The following is a 15,825-nucleotide window of genomic DNA, read 5'->3' as shown; positions in this document are numbered from 1 at the left end:
CGAGAGGGCAGCGAGCAGCAGACGGAGAGCTGCCGGCGAAGGGCAGGGGCGAGTATCCGCAGCCCTCGCTCCCTCCCTCTGGCACGCTGACATCAGCTCCGCCGGCTCCTCCACGAGCGCGTCGTCGCGAAGCTGCCGCGCGGCTAGCAACACCGCCCCTCCGCCTCCTGCGGCTCCCTTCCGCCTACTCCTGCTCTACGCTTTCGTTCGATTTCTCACTCTCATCTGAGCGCATAGTCGGCAACGGGAACAGCAAGAAGACGATGTCGACGAGATCCAGGACCCAGGCCACCAACAGGAGAAAGAAGCCGTAGCCAAACTTGTAGTTGTTCTTCAGAGGAGGGCAAAGTGGGCCGTCACCCTTGTTGAACTCCGTCACCATAAGGCCCCAGGTGATGCCCAACGTTAAGAGGCCAACGACGTTGAGCGCCAGGCATACCCAGCGGAGCAAAGAGCAGCAGAACAGCATAATGAAGCCAAGCAGCGCCGCCAAGGCATACAGGATGATGGAGATGACTACCAACGCCTCAGCCATGCGGAAATGTTGGCGGCGGGTCGTGCAACGCGCCCACTGCCCGTCCGTCGTCTGGGCGTACATGATGAAGTGGCATTGGAAGTCGTACTTTGTACCCCATAAAGTGATGCACAAGGATACGTTATACGGGTCCCTCGTGGTGCCACGAAACATCTCCAGCGGCGTACCGATCAGCACGGAAAGGAACGCGATGAGCTGGAGGATCGCGTAGACGAGAAAGGTGAACTTGCACCCCATCTTCGAAACCTCGCGCCGAAATGCTGAGAAAGGTGAAGCGGAGGTGCACAGCAGAGCGAACCACAGGGGAGTCGAGATGGCGCGACAGAGCTGGAGAGGAGGGCGGAGGGCGGAGGGCGGAGGGCGGCGAATGGGAGAGAGCCAAGGAGAGCCTCTTGACAGCGTACACGCACGCACAAGTACACGCATATGCATATATATGCATGCATTGTTGTTGTCGCACGTGCACGTACGCGTTGTCGGTGTTCGTTCGTTTGTGCGCGTGCGTTGTGAGAGGGGGCAGACGGATGGGCGACGCGAGCAAAGAGTGAAAGGAGGCGAGGAGAGAGGGAGTGATTGGGCGGAGGCAGTGGTGAGGAGACATGCAAGTGAGACTGCGAGGCGTGCACAGCGGGAGCAGATGGGCCACTTGATGGCATGCGCACAAGCGAAAAGGGTCAGGACAGCAGGCCGGTGGGGGTGCGACGCACCGCCACGGCAGCGAAGGGGAGACAGAAGCGCACGAGGCGGCGACCAAGCGGAGAGAACAGAGGGCACTGCTTGCCACCCTCCGGGCAGCCCCTCCCGCACCCCTCACCGCATGTCCTCGCCACACCCCTCGCGCCGCGCACAGCGAGGACGAGGGGAAGAGAGCGCAAAGACCCGCAGTCGCACAGCCTACCGCCTGGAGCCGCTTGCTGCGTTTTTCTCTGGTCGGCGTTGTCCTAGGAGCGCTTGCGCGAGGCCGATGGGCACGTGTGTGCAGGGGGGGGTGCGGGGGGCGCCCTCGGTGTCTGTGCGGGCGGGATGCAGCACCGCCCATCCCCGCACCGCCGCGGCCCTGCACCACAAGAAAAAAAAGGAACATCACCAAAGAGCAGGGGATGCGAGCAGCAGCGACCCCGTGTGCGCCCCCATGGGGCGAGGAGGGCGGCGGTGCCAGTCGCAGCACGCGAGGGTGCACCTACATCAGTGCACACTCCCATCCACCCGACACCCACGCGCTCGCGCAGAGCCACCACCCGCCCTTCCCCATCACCTCCTCATCTCACCGCGCGCCTGCGGCCAGCAGCACCGGGAGGCGGAGTGGAAAAGCTTGTTGCGAAACAGCCACGCATCCTGGACGGGATCGTAAAAGACAATCTCCCCCAGCGCAGCACTCTGCAGCGCCGCCGCGTCTCCGCCTGCGTGCTGTCCGTCGCCGTAAGGAATAGCGGAGAGCTGCTGCAGCGCGGAACGAAGCCGCGGGCGGCCGGCACACGTCGTCTGCAGCTGCCGCATTGCCTTCAACAGCTTCTCATTCGTATATGTTACTGCGGAGATGCGGCGCTGATGTACCGCCGCAAACAGCTCGTCCAAGTCATTGCTGTTTGTTCCGATGATGTCGATGAAGTGGTTGAGACCGACAGCGTCCATGGTGTGCTGCGTGTACGCGAACGCCTGCTCGCGACTGAACATGGCAATCATGCAGAAGTCCAGGCGTGGCAGCCCTGCGGTGGCCATGCTGAGCGACTCTATGGGCACCTCAATGGCGACGTGGCACAGACGGCGGTCGCACCCCAGCGCGACAGCGTCGTTGTACACTCGCTGAAAGTTGCTGCCCTCGCGCAACTTTAGTACGAGCAACGGCGTCTCGCCGTTGGTAGCTTTTGCTGTCCGACACGAGTCTGCCACAAACTCCAGCAAGTCGCCGCACACCTCCACCCTGTTCACTCCAAGTGCTTTGACGACGCTGCGCAGCGTGTCCTCGGTGCCGCGGATATCCACGTAGACCGCTGGCACGCGCTCCTGCAGCACAGCGTTGCGGCACAGGGTGCTCTTGCCGCAGCCGCGAAAGCCCGTAAAGACAATGATTCGCGGATGCGCCACATCGAGCCGACGGAGCGCCTGGCGAACTGCGCTCTCCTCTTTTTCGCGTCGAACAAAGTGTTGTGCCACCGGTGTGGTCCCTTGCAAGGTGTTGTGGTGCTGATTCAGCGTCTGCATGAGGGCCTTGACGGCAACCTTCAGCTGATGCTCTCGCTTTTGCGTGCGAGAATTTTTTACGTTCCACCCAAACGCGAAGGCAATGCCAAGGAGAGCCATTGACGCGCTTACCACACCGCTGTACTTGGTAAGCTTGTAGCGGAAGTCCCGCTCCATGACCCGCTCCTTCAGCAACTGCCGCATTTGGCGATGGTGGTCTCTCTGGGACTCCGCTTCATCCAGCACGCGCATGCGCACAGCTTTCGGGATGTGCGTCACGCAGTGCACGTCGGAGGCCTGCAGCAAATACAGCCTGTGTGCGCGCCAGCCGCGATGGAAAAGGGCGCACGCAATGCTCTCCTGGTGTGCCCTTCGCGCCACGCCGGCCCTGCGCAACCACTCCACCACCTCGCGGTGCTCAGCGTCGCTCGCCAACTTGCCTCGGCCTTCTGAAAAGACCACCATATCTGCGGGAACAGCCATGTCGAAGCTGTTGTTGTCGAGCAACACCCCATACGTTCCGTTACCGTTGACGCGGACCACAGTGCCGCCCACTACGGTGCCGGCGTACTCCTCGCCCTTGTCGCGCTCAAGGTAGACGCGAGAGCCGACCTCGATGATGGGCGACAAAAAGAGGTGCTGCAAGTGAACGGCGTAGACGGTTCCAGCAATCTTGGATTTTATGCTCCCTTTCGCGATGGGGGCAAGAGCGGCGCTCGCGCTCTTCGCAAAAAAAGCATTCACCGCCATTCCACGCGTAAGGCGGAAGGGCTGCGGCGGCGCCGCCGAGGTCTGTGTTGTCAACGCGCACGCAGGCGGATGCGATGGTGTCGTGGGTACCCCTACAGGGAGAGCTACACGATTCAAGGAGCGCAAGCCTTCATTGCGCAGGCAAGCACAGGGGCTTGCTGATGCGCCGATGCGGCGGAGGCTCGACCTTGAATGCGATAGCACAGAATACATTGGATCTCTGCGCCGTCGAAGTGGAGCCCTTACGTGCTCAAGAATCAAGAGTGAGGAGTGCAGAAACAAGATGCAATCACGTCGCGCACGCACAAACGTGTGCCCGCACACGTATTTGTGCCTCTGCGCCGGCGAAAGAAAAAAAAAACACGCACACACAAAGCGTCGTGGCACCGCCACAGCAGCTCCAACGGCGCCACGGGCGGCTCGAATCGCCTTTCGCCGTTTCCCTCTTTTTTCCCGTTGATCTGCATATGCGAGTGTTCCGTCTCCGCAGCAATGCGGCCATTCCGCTCTCTCAGGCCCCCACACGCACACACACGCAAGCGCCAACGTGCAGCCGTGCTGTCTGCTTCCCTAGTGCGCACGAGCACGCCTGTACAGGTGTACGTGATTTGGAGGATTTCCTCTGTGAGGAGGAGGGGGTAGGCGGGTGCACGCTCGCATAAGCCCCACATACGTTTTCAAAGGATAGAGGCGACAGGGCAGGGCAGGAGAGGAGGAAACACCGTTAGGAAAAACAGCGCGAAAACATCGGCGCCCGACAAGAGAAGTGGAGACGGCGGGACGGCGGGAAGGCCAAGGGGGTAGCGAGGAAGCACACACACACACACAAGAAAGGATGTCAACGTCACGCGTCACATGTACGGTGAATGGCAGGTGAAACACCACTGCTGATGCTGCGCTCGGCCTGGATCACGCCCATAGCTTCCAGCACAGCGGCTATACCTCCCAGACGTCCGCCAGCTCGCTGCCTGCAGTCGACGCGGATAGCCTGATTCACCCTGATGTTCCGAGAGGCGCTAACGAGGCTTACATCACATTTTTTATGCTTCCCCTACCCCCTTCAGTGGCACGTCAGCAACAGTCAACAGAGCACGAAGTCCATGGAAATGAACAGAGAGTCGCGTGCCGGTAGGCGTTTCTCTCTCGAGAGAGGGCACATGCACAGGTGTCTGCCTCCGCCCTCGCGTTCGCGCTATGTCGGCCCGTCCCAACGCAAGCCGGAGGCGGAGGTGTGCTGCACGTTGTCCATGCAACCAACGCCCCGCGCAGAATTGCAGAAAATCCCATCGCTCGGTGGTGTATGGGCGAGGCTCCTGTGATGGTGGTCATCGAGCTGGCATTCATCATGCGTCAACGGCGCGACAAGCTTCACAGGTGTCTTGAGCTATCCTTCCTCGCCCCATGCCGTCTGCAGCTGGCGAATCGCCCTGACACGCTTACGGTTCATGTACACCGTCGGTGACACACGGCGCTCATCAGAGGCGGCAAGCAGCTCATCCACGTCGCTGCTCTTGGATGCAATGATCTCGTCGGTATCCAGACACACCTCTGTCCCGAGAGCGTCGAGGCAACGACGGATGTGCTCGCACGCCGGCGACAGCGGCTGCAATGGGGGTCCCTCGACAGGTCCAGCAGTGGCAGTAGCGTGCTCGCCACGGTCAGCGACTCCGGCGGCAGCACCGCCACGATGTGGCATATGCGGCGACCGCACGCCAGCGTCAGCCACCGTTCAACACACGCGTCAGGATGTCCGCCGCACGCGGCCGTGCAGCATGATGCCGACATGACGCCGAGCAGGTTGCCGCAGGCCTCGACAGCCGGCACACCAAGTGCCTTGATGAAGCCGCGCAGCGCGTCCTCCCTGCCGCCGACGTCCACGACGACGCCGACCGACTCCTCCCTCGCCGACTGCGGCGCAGCACAGCGACCTCCTACAGCGCGCAGACAACGCCGTGAGGCCCACAATGCGACGGTGTGCTGCGCCTAGCCGGTGAAGCACCGGCCAAATCCAGCGCCCCTGCGCCATCCCGGCGAACGTCCTTCCACAGGCAATGCGCCGCGTCCACGGTTGACAATTGCAGCATCGTCGTCGTTGCTGGCGTCGCTGCCGCACGCAGCGACGTCGATGGTGGTCGCGCCTGCTGGAGGCACCCTCACGCAGAGCGTCCTCACGACAAAACGCCCCCGGGTAGGTGCGCCGATGCGCCACGCGGCCCTTGCAGCTCCACACAAAGAGCGCCGAGGCACCGCCCGGTGCACTGCCGCACCTACGCCGTTGGCGGGGCCATGTAGTCAGCGCTTGTGGCGAGGCGGCCCTAGGCACACGCACCTTGCAGCGAGGTGCCGACTCAGCCATCTGAGAGCACGGCCCCTGCCCTCAAACGCCACCCACCCACCCCGCCTCACAGGCCGCCTCACAGCAGCTCCTCCCACCATGCAGGCCGCCACCCCTGGTGCGGCCCCCTCGGGAGGGGGCTCCGGCTCCCCACACCAGTCGGCAGTGAGGCCCGGGTGAGACATCTTCGCATTGCGCTGGCACTTCCCCCATCATATGGACGGGTCAGACCGGTGCACTGTCGCAGGCCGCAGCGATGCCACGCCGATCCAGCACCTGGCCGCTGGCAGGGGTAGCGATACATCGCCCTGACCCTGTCAGCGCCACAAGCGGTTCGGCATGGGCAGGCCGATAGAGGAGAGGGGAGGGGTGCCGCTCGGCTTCTCCCCACGCGGAGAGAGCTGGTGGTGTGGGGGGAGGGGAGGGGGGGCTGCACTGCAGTCTGGGATACCACGCACATGGGCGTGTCCGCCGTCATCGGTGCACATAAGAAGAGACGGAAAAGGGGAAAAAAGACATCCGGAGGACGAGGAACGCGAGCAGCCGCAAAGACAGACCACGATGGCGACGCAGCAAGCAACACCGAAAAAGAAACGTGAACCGCGGAGCTGCGTGAGTCGCCTCGGCAGCGTCCGTGAAAGCCAAAAGGAAGAAGCGCCCTGAAGGCGACCCGAAGGCACACCTCTACAAAAGACAAAGACCGAGAAAGAATAGCTCGGCAGCACAACCCAGCGCTGGTACAGTGGCAAGAGTGGTGTTATGCTGGCCGTCGTATGGTCCGTCCGTGCGTGCGCACGGCCAAGCCTCTTTCAAGGAAAATGAAAAACAAGATAGAATGGCAACAGGTGCCTGTGCCTTTCTTCTTGGTTACACGGCGGCTCCTGGTCTCATTCCTAACCCCGCTCTTGTGTTGTGTTGCCGTGTTCCGCTCGATTCTGCTATGGCGCATGCACGCGTATGGGCGTTGCTGTGGAGAAGCACGTGCCTCGGGGTGAGTTTCACGTCGAATATATCAAAGCCCTTGACAGGAGTCGGTATGTGTGTGTGTGTGTGTGGAGGGGGGGGCAGAAGCCACCGCAGAAGGCTTTTGCACGCGCGAGGGGAAATTCGAGCGTACAAGCGGCGGCAGAAGAGCCTCGTTCGTGAAGGCTTTCGTGCCCCTGTCTGTATATATGTGTCGGTGAGTGTCTCTCTTCGTCAGGACGCTGCTACCATGACGAAGTGCTTTGAATCGGATGAGGGGCCGAAATAAATAGTAGAAAGAGAAAGGCCCGCACAGGCATAGAGCATGCGTGGTATCCCGCCCAACACCTAGTTACATGCACAAACATGAAGCGCCGCACGTCACTTTTCCTGGGCAGTTGCGGGCACACATGAGAGCCGCTTCCTAGTGTAGTCTGTCCCTCACAGTGTGCTTACAGAGGAGGCGCCACAGAGGGAGAAGCTGTAGGAGGCAGGAAGAAAGCAAACCGTGCCCTCACTCGGCACCCAGGATCTACCTTCTGTTCAGTGAGGCGCCCGATAATCTATAGCAGTGATGATTCCATACTCGGTTTCCCCGCTGCCCATCGTCATTCTCTCTCGCACTCACACACACACACACAAGAAGAGAGGTGCCCTGTTGCACTGATCGCCCATTTTTCTTGGGCACTTGCTCTTGTTTTGGTCACAGTGAAGCTACAAAAAAAAAGATGGAAAAGGGCATCAAAAAAATGGCTAAACTGAGCGCAAAGGGCGAACGAGAGAAACCAAGCGTGATGACCCAGACCGACACCCACACCAGCATCCACACACACACAGAGAGACGGGGTGCAGCAATAACCTCGAGATTGAAAAACAAAGGCGCGTCAACGCTCGAAAGGAGGCGAAAAAAAAAAAACAGAGTGCCTATCCCCCTTACACAGGGATAACAAAAAGACGTGTGAAAGAGTGCGCAGTGGAATCAGCATAAAGGGTCGCTCACGCAGCGTAGCACACGCCACAGTGTGGCGCACCTTATTGTGTCCCGTTCCCTCGTGCTCAACTCACAATCGACCTAACTTCTCCAGCCAAACATCCAACCCTTCTTCTTCGGTTGTCCCGCTGCTGCACTTGTGTTCTTCATCGTTGCCGGCACGGTTGCGGTCTTAGCACCCGAACGCTCGTCGGAATCCGCCTCGTCTCCGCTGTCCACCGGGTAGTTCAGGAACGTCGACGCTACGTCGACGAACACAGGCTTGCACGGAGCAGCATGGTAGTCGGGCGGAAAGCGCACGACTCCCTGCGCCACCTGAGTCGTTTCCTCGCCTGCGTCAACCAGGTAAGTCATCAACGGCGTCGATCTACGTGTATTGCCGCCCGCACCCATGAATGATGCGGCAAGCACCACCTCGGCAGCCCCCTGCATCAAGCGCTGTTCGATAAGCTCCTGCATCGACGCCACATGCGGACCCTTTACCCGCCGCAGGAGCGCCAGGGCGTCGCAGTAGTACTTCATCGCTGTTGACCACGCCTCTGACAATCGCCAGCTCTCGCCGGTGAAGAAGAGTTGACCGGCCGAGCAGACAGCATGCAACGCCTCGACGTCCTCGCGCCCCGCAACGCCGGGCAGCAGCTCCATCTCCTCCACGCTCCCAGCCGCCGCCTGGTAGAGGCGGACAACTTCCAGCGGCGACGCGTACTGCGTTGGCGCGACCTCTGCCTTCTTCTTTCGATGCTTCTGCTGCTGCTTGTGCCCACGAGGAAACGACGGCGAAGACGAGCTGGCAGCGGTGCTCTTCAGCGTCCGCTCTGTTGCTTCGAAACGGCGGCGGTAAAGGTCGGCCAGGAAGAGGGTGCGCCGCAGGGTCTCCTGCGCCACGTGAAAGAGAATGCAGTGCACGATAAGCTGGTGCTCGGTTTTGCCCGCTCCCTCTGGTACCGCGCGCAGGTCCTGGCGAGCGTGTGTAAGTGCATCGTTGTAGTAGTTGATACGGCGGTCCATTAGATCGAGAACACGATTCGACTGGCCCACCGGCACCACCCCGCGCGTTTCCTGCAGCTTCGCCTCGGTCGACTCCACCTCCACCGCCTGGGCCTCGCGCAGCGCGTCCTTGACCTTGATGCTGTAGACACTCAGCGTACGTCCGTTCCACGACAGCTGCGACGCACCGCCCATCGGCACCGCACTGTCTGCGACCGCGCCATCGGCGCTGGCGGTGACAAAAATCGGCGCGGGTCGGTAGGTAGTGGGGTCCTCGCCGAGGCGCTGCATGCAGTATGTAACTCGGTCGTCGAGCTCGCTTATCTTGCACGCGATCACGACCCACTGAGACTCGCTGCTAATGGAGCGCAGCGTCGCGTAGGTTTCGCGGGCTTCTAAAAACGCCTCCTTCGCCTCCTTGAACTTTCCGTGCGAGGCGTGGCAGCGGCCGGCGGTGTCCTTCAAGTACGCTGAGCACTCCTTCTTGGCGCGGTCTGAGGCGACCTCCTTGGCCACCTCGTGCAGCTTCGAGGCCCACTTTACTGACTTGTTCAGGCGCTTGCGATACTGATCTTGTGGTGGCACGCCACCCTTTGGCTTGTTGGCATCGGTGCCGCGCGACTCCTTCTTAGCTTGAAGCTGTACCTGCATCGCCTCCGCCTCTGCCCAACAACGCTCGGCGTACAAGGCGAGCAGCATCAGATGCCGCACGTCCGTCGCGTTCTGTGGAGTCACCTCCTTGCGCAAAAACTTTTTTTTGTCGTTAGACAAGCTCAGCTGCCGCCGTAGTGTGGCGAGGCGGTTCGTGGTGTAGTGGTGATAGCGGGCATAGTCCTCGGCGCGGAGACCGTGCTGCAGTTGTGTCTCCTTGATGAAAAGCGTCAAGTCAAAGTCCACTGCCATGGTTAGGTGTGATGACCGGACGAGAGCAGCCGCGTCACTAGAAACGCTAGAGGCAACGACAAGATGGAGGCAAGCAAAGAGAGGCACGATGCCAGTTGCAGTGCCCGAATGAAAATATGATGGGAACGAAACGAGCAAGCACTAACAAAGAGGCGCCGCAATTCGTAAAGAAGTCGCAGAAAGTGTCTGCACTGACACGCGCACGCTCGTGCTCAGAGGCAGAGGCACTGATCGGGCTTGCATAAGTGTGTGTGTGTGTGTCGATGGTGCGTGCGTTCAGACGCATCGCCGCACAGAGTAAAAGTAGTCGCAGGACAGGAAAATTGCACCCAGTAGATTCGGGTGACAAAGAAAGGAAAGAGGGTGCTAGCAGTGCAGAGAGGTTGACAGCAGAGAAGCGAATTCCTGTTTGGTTGTCGCTGCTCGCCTCATGAGAGCAGCACTTCAGATAGACACCTGCTGCACGCTGGCAGAGAAGGAAAGAGGAGAGGGCTGGGTAACGAAAGAGTTCACCACAGCAGACAATGGGATGCTGAGTGACACCTGCCTTATCAGGCTGAATTCCCGCATAGTCCGCGACACCCTTCGAGTACCCCGCATGGGCGATCACGACTCTCGATAACAACGCCAGCTCTGATCGATGCAACCCCACACATCCGACGTCGACGGTCATACAGCCACAAGCGCTTCCGCCCTTTGCTGTGGCTCTTTTCGTTTGAAGGTCTTGTGAAGACTGTATCGCAACAGCCTTTGGAAAACAGGGGAAAAAAATGATACGAAATCAAGCAAAACACGAAACGACAAAAAAAAGGAGCGAACCAGTCAGCACGGCGCACTTGCCAGACGAACCGGCAAAGCTGTCGCGTGGCTCTCTCTCTCGCTCGCCCGCTCCTTTAGCGCGTGCCCGTGGCGAACGAGACGCGGTGAGGGACACAAAGAAAACGAGAGCGAGCACCCCTCCTCACTTTTCTTTGCCCCTCCCCCACCCCCGCCCCCTCTCTCTGCTGCTTCGCCGCACATGCACGCGTGATAGAGAGATAAGAGAAAGCGACAGAGCGGCTACGTTCGTCCAAGAATAAGCCTACTTGCTGGCACCAAACTTGCGGATCTGAACCTGGAAGGCCAGGGAGTCAGCGAACTTGTGGCCCTTGCGGGTCAGGCGCTGACCAGACTGCGCACCAGGCTCCACGAGGCCGAGCTTCGTCAGCGACTTGCAGGCCCAGTGGAGGGGACCGGTAGAGGAGGTCACGGTGTGCTCGGGGCGGCTGCCGTAGTTCTTCTTGTTGCCGAAGCGCTTGCTTAGGCCACCGTAACCCACGCCAGGGCGCAGGTAGATGGCGCGCAGGACGGCGGCGCAGCGGATGTAGTACCAGTCCGGGTTCTGCGGCGCGCGCTCGCGGCCGTGAGAGCTCTTCATGATCTCGGTGCAGTTCGGCACAAAGATCTTGCCCTCCTGTTTGAAGTGGCGCGCCGCCGTCTTGATCCAGCGCCAGGCGCTGACGTCCTTCAGGGTCGCGCCCTTCCTCTTGCCGATGCGGTGGATCTTGTTCTTCAGAGCAGCCATGATGCAAGATGGATTTGTCACCCTTCTGATGAAAGACATGCGAGCCGGCGAGTACATGAGTGATGTGTGAGTTTCGGTGAATTACGGGTGTACGTGCGTGGGCAGGGATTTGTGCAAAAGACAGCGAGAGGACGGAGCGCGAGCGCGAGGTTAAGAGGGGTGAGGACAGCAGGAATGGTCAGAGGGCAATGCTCAAGCACGTGCACGCACACACGCAGATTGCCAATCGTCATAAATACCAACAGCGCTGCAAGAGCGACAAGGACGACTCCCTGAAGGAATCATGCCTTCCCTCTCTCTTGTACACGCAGCTAGAACATGATGCAGAGGTGAGCCTGGAAAATGTACAGTCTTTTACACTGCGGAACAGCGCATGCGTGGAGCGGGTGGAGGAGAGTGGGGTGAGTTGCCTCTCCCATGCGACCTTCAAGACACAGCAAAGAACGACAGAGAATTCTACCTACCTGGCATACCGTCACGAACCCACACCGAAAGAAAAACAGAACGGAAAAAACCGCCAGCACGTTCAAGAAGCGTGCACTTCAACTAGCACCAACACCTCAGAGGGGGGGGGCAAAAAAGCAGTGCCTTTGCATCGCTTTTTGTGTGTGTGAATGCAGAAGCTTGACTTATCCAGATATATATATATATATGTGTGTACATGTACATATACATGTAACGAGAGACACAAACAAACACCACCCGATGTACACAAATGTCGAGTCCACTGGTAGGAGAGATCCGAATAAAAAAAAAGCAAAGAGAAACCGTTGCGTCCGTTGGAAAAGGGAGTGGGGTGGGGGGCACGTGAGGTGCACAAGCACTCCTTCCATACGACCTAGTAGAAGCAGGCACGGAATATATAGGTAAATAGAGGACTTATTTTTGCTTTCAGGAGCAACCACGTCGAGTGCTACGGTAATGAGCCAAGATCCGTGACTGCTCGACGCCCCTTGGCCGACCTCTTCTTCGTGTGCGCACCCACGCAGAAACCTAAGCCGAGTGTTTCACCTTGGTCGGCGACACAGCTTCCTGTGCGTGAAAGCTTCTCTCCGATGGGTCACGTGCTCCTTTCGCCGGCAGCCAGCGCCCCATCTCGCTAGTCGGAGCGAGAAGCCGAGACAGCGCATAATCTTGAAACGACGGGGGAGAGGCGCTTTGGACGGTCTGCACCGGCGGTGGGAACGGGTCGGGCGTCTCCTCGGGCGGGGGCAGGAAAGGGTCGGGCAGCCCGAATGGCTCGCAGAGAAACATGGAGTGGGAGGCGGCGAAGGCGACCTTGTCAGCGCTGGCGTCGGCAATTCCGCGACGACGTTGTTCTTCTTCCAGACTCGGGCAACACCGCAGACGTCTGGGGGACTCCTCGCAGTGGCGGTCACGCACCCGAGGCGCGGCTTTTACAAGATAACCGACCCCGTTGGACGCGGCTGAGATGGATGGTGAGCGGGACAGTGCCGGTGAGGGTGCTGAGGTATATCGTGCGCTGTGGCGTTTTGGGTGGCGGAGCTTCCGCATCCTAGGTACGCCATTCTCTATGAAGATGCCTGCGCGGTCTTGCGGGTGGTGCTTCCATACGTGGAATAGCAACCCAGATCGTGAGCAATAGGTAGCGGAGCACAACTGAAAAAGAAGCGCTCGATCACCCGACGCGTGAGTGGGTGATGACGCCGCGCGTGACCACGAGCGGCAGTGGGGTAGCGCATACATGAAAAGTGGCCCAGGCCCCCACCGTGGTCACGTCGCTACTCACGGCCTGTCCTGCCGGAGCCTACGCCGCACTCGCCCACCTCGAAAGGCAGGTTTGCAGGCGCTTGGCGTCCCCTATTGCGGGGAATTGAGCCGTAGCACCACGTTAGGGTGGCCGGCTTTGGTACGGAGATACGCCGTAACCAAGGGGATTAGAAGGAGTGTGCATCTACAGCGCAGATGTGCGCGCTACAGAGTCTCTGCCCCACACGCACGCTTCGCGCATGTGCAGCAAGCAGGCAAACAGCAGTCCAGGGTGCGGGGAACGCGCGTACAGCAAACCTTTTGCCTTAGTGAAACCCGGTACCCCACATGTCCTCCTCTCGACGCATGGTGCACATACAGTCACAAGCGAATCCGCCCGAACGTTGGCCTGATCAGAACCTCACAACTGCATGAAACACAGGCAACTTCGAGTCGGGCCGTTGAGTCGGATGCGCCGAACATGACCAGGGGCCTGTTGAACAAGTGGTATGGTGGGCAGACACACACGTAAACGTACACGCGTGCACGCATGACCAGATACCTGCCCCACCCTGCCACATCAGTTGCCCGACTTTGCAATGCTGCCAAAGTATGCCTCCAAAATAGGATTGTTCACAACGTTGCGGTCACGCAGAGGAAAGGCTGGGCAGCGTGGCTGTGCGCCGCCAGTCGCCGAAAGGCTGCTTCCGCTATTCTTGTGCTCGGGCTTGCCGAGGGTCAGCTTCGATCCGCCGGTGAACGAGGCACACTTGAAACTGTCGTACACCTTGAATTCGAGCCGAATCGATTCACCAGAAGCCTGTGCCGCACCGCGAAGCATCGCGATGGCGCCTTTGTTGCCGTTCATACCGCAGTAATTTGGGGCGGAGAACAACGTCACCACCAATCCCTCCTGGGTCCACTGAAAACCAGCATTGACGCACTGGTGGGCGCGCATGATAAAGTGCATGCGCTGAGACCTGCCGTGCTGAGCGTTCCTCGGAGGAGCCGATCCGGGACACGAGCGCTTCTCCTCGTCATCCTTGTTCACTTCCGTCCGCAGCGAGGGTGTCTGTGAGACGGCGTAACCGCAGTTGGCGTCGAGAAAGCGACGCGTGACGTCTACGCCGAAAGAGTAGCCGCATCCGCGCACGTTTACCTGACATCCTGCCTCGTGGTCAGATGGGTCGGACCAGAGGAGGCCATCAATAATCTGGTTCGGCTCCCGCTTTGAAGCAGGACTGCCATAGACGCCCCGAGGTGACCGCTCCGGACTGCTCGTTACGCTGCAGCTGCCACTCAGCGGCGGTGTGATTGTCTCGCACAGCCCGGTGCCGTACGTCTCGCGCTTGAGGCGATGCAGCTGGGTAATGCGGCGCAGAGGGGGGCTCAGCCCCCCGTGCGTGCAGAAAAAGGACCCCGCGCAGCAGCAAACGACGGCTGCCAGCGGGAGCCAGCAGAAGGTGGCGTTGAACGACATCCACGCATCTGCATCTGTATCGGCTAAGAGGGACTGCACCTCTGCGCTGCTGTTGTTGCCTCGGCTGCTGCCAGAGGTGCCACGTAGATCGGTGGCGCGCTCACCATCGAGGTGCAAACAGTGCGGAGGCGAATTGTGGCACTCCACCCCTATCGCCTCCTTCGCAACGTTTGTCGGCGAGCGCTGAATGAGGGAGGAGCACGCACCGTCACACCCCGGCTCTAAGTAAGACATGTGTTCGCGGGCATGGTGCACCATAAAGAACTTCGCTCTGCACTCGTCAAAGAAGCCGTACAGGCGGTTAGTCTGCGCCTCCTCATGATTACCGCGCAGGAGAAAGACATGCTGCGGGTACTCGATCTTGAGAGCCAGGAGGAGCACAATGACTTCCAGCCCGCGCGGGCCACGGTCAACGTAGTCGCCGAGGAACAAAAACCGTATGATCTTTCCCGCGTCACGCCCGAAGCCGTCGCTGTCGTCGTGGTGGCGCGGTATGGCGGTGCTAGAGAGCGAAGGTGCCAAGGGTGGCGACAGCGTCGGGGTCGCGACGATGGGCAGTGTGGAGCTCCGTTCACCGCTGTCTTCCTCGCCATCCATGCGTTGTGTCGGCTGTGTAGCTACCTTAGTGCCCTTTCGCAACACTGGCGCAGACCTGGACAGCTGCACTGACAAAACACTGTGTAGTAAGTCGTTGAACTGCCCATGAATGTCGCCTACAAAGACAAAATCGTCCACATCACTCACACAAAGACCAAGCACCGTGGGTTCTTTTGAGAGGACGCTCTTGGCGTCCTCGCACAGCTCCACCGCCTCCCTCGCGCCGCCGCGCAAGATATCCATAATATCGATTTTGTCCACGTAGGAAGAGTCATAGTACCCGGCAAGGAGCTCTGAAATGACTCGGATGTATTTGTCACGCGCGGGGGGAACCAGATTTGGGTCATACAGGTAGTAGAGCACATCGCTACTGTCCAGCCCGGACATCTTGGCACTGATACAGACAGCAGGTAATCCTCGGTGTCGATCAGCTGTGTTCTGCGCTCCTTATGGAAGCAGATCGTGTGTTGCGAAAGTCTCCGCAGCGGCTTCACATGCGGCTGCACTAGGTCGTGCTCAGCTCGTTGATTAGCAAGCACACACACGCACGCGCACCGCCTCCGCTTTCTTTCTTCGTTCGTTTCCTCTTATCTTTGCCACTTTACTTCTCAGCTCAGCGAAAAGATTAGTAGCGAATGCGTCCACGAGGACAAAAACAGGTTGGTAGGTACGATCAAGAGGAAAGAAAGGATGCGCGCCGCCGAGTGCCATCGGCGCGCGGCTTGGCGACGACGAGAGAGCGCCAAAGCTTTTTTGATGATCGGCAAGGAATAAAAAACATCGATCGCAGGGAGGAGGAAAAAGAGGCGTGCGTAAGATGAAGGCATTT

At 59.6% G+C, this 15,825-nt stretch overlaps 5 protein-coding genes across 5 annotated transcripts; all 5 read right to left on the bottom strand.

The window, feature by feature from the left end:
- Nucleotides 1-184: 184 nt before the first annotated feature.
- LINJ_34_2650 (putative amastin-like surface protein) lies at nt 185-772 on the bottom strand (the record flags this gene model as incomplete). Its single annotated transcript, XM_003392740.1, has 1 exon — nt 185-772. The coding sequence occupies one exon, from the start codon at nt 770-772 to the stop codon at nt 185-187; it is 588 nt and encodes a 195-aa protein (XP_003392788.1).
- A 1,014-nt stretch (nt 773-1,786) lies between these two features.
- Nucleotides 1,787-3,466, bottom strand: LINJ_34_2640 (putative tuzin; the record flags this gene model as incomplete). Its single annotated transcript, XM_001468589.2, has 1 exon — nt 1,787-3,466. One exon carries the CDS (start codon nt 3,464-3,466, stop codon nt 1,787-1,789), a length of 1,680 nt encoding a protein of 559 aa, XP_001468626.1.
- Nucleotides 3,467-7,836: 4,370 nt separating this feature from the next.
- On the bottom strand, nt 7,837-9,645 carry LINJ_34_2630 (conserved hypothetical protein; the record flags this gene model as incomplete). The annotated part of the gene is made up of 1 exon (XM_001468588.1): nt 7,837-9,645. One exon carries the CDS (start codon nt 9,643-9,645, stop codon nt 7,837-7,839), a length of 1,809 nt encoding a protein of 602 aa, XP_001468625.1.
- A 1,081-nt stretch (nt 9,646-10,726) lies between these two features.
- Nucleotides 10,727-11,266, bottom strand: LINJ_34_2620 (putative 40S ribosomal protein S19 protein; the record flags this gene model as incomplete). The annotated part of the gene is made up of 1 exon (XM_001468587.1): nt 10,727-11,266. The coding sequence occupies one exon, from the start codon at nt 11,264-11,266 to the stop codon at nt 10,727-10,729; it is 540 nt and encodes a 179-aa protein (XP_001468624.1).
- A 2,233-nt stretch (nt 11,267-13,499) lies between these two features.
- On the bottom strand, nt 13,500-15,383 carry LINJ_34_2610 (calcineurin-like phosphoesterase-like protein; the record flags this gene model as incomplete). Its single annotated transcript, XM_001468586.1, has 1 exon — nt 13,500-15,383. One exon carries the CDS (start codon nt 15,381-15,383, stop codon nt 13,500-13,502), a length of 1,884 nt encoding a protein of 627 aa, XP_001468623.1.
- Between the last annotated feature and the right edge of the window lie 442 nt (nt 15,384-15,825).

Source organism: Leishmania infantum, chromosome 34 (assembly GCF_000002875.2).
Source record: "Leishmania infantum JPCM5 genome chromosome 34".
NCBI classification, from domain to species: domain Eukaryota; phylum Euglenozoa; class Kinetoplastea; order Trypanosomatida; family Trypanosomatidae; genus Leishmania; species Leishmania infantum.
The sequence above is the reverse complement of the archived record's forward strand: the minus strand, read 5'-3'. Positions and strand labels throughout refer to the sequence as shown.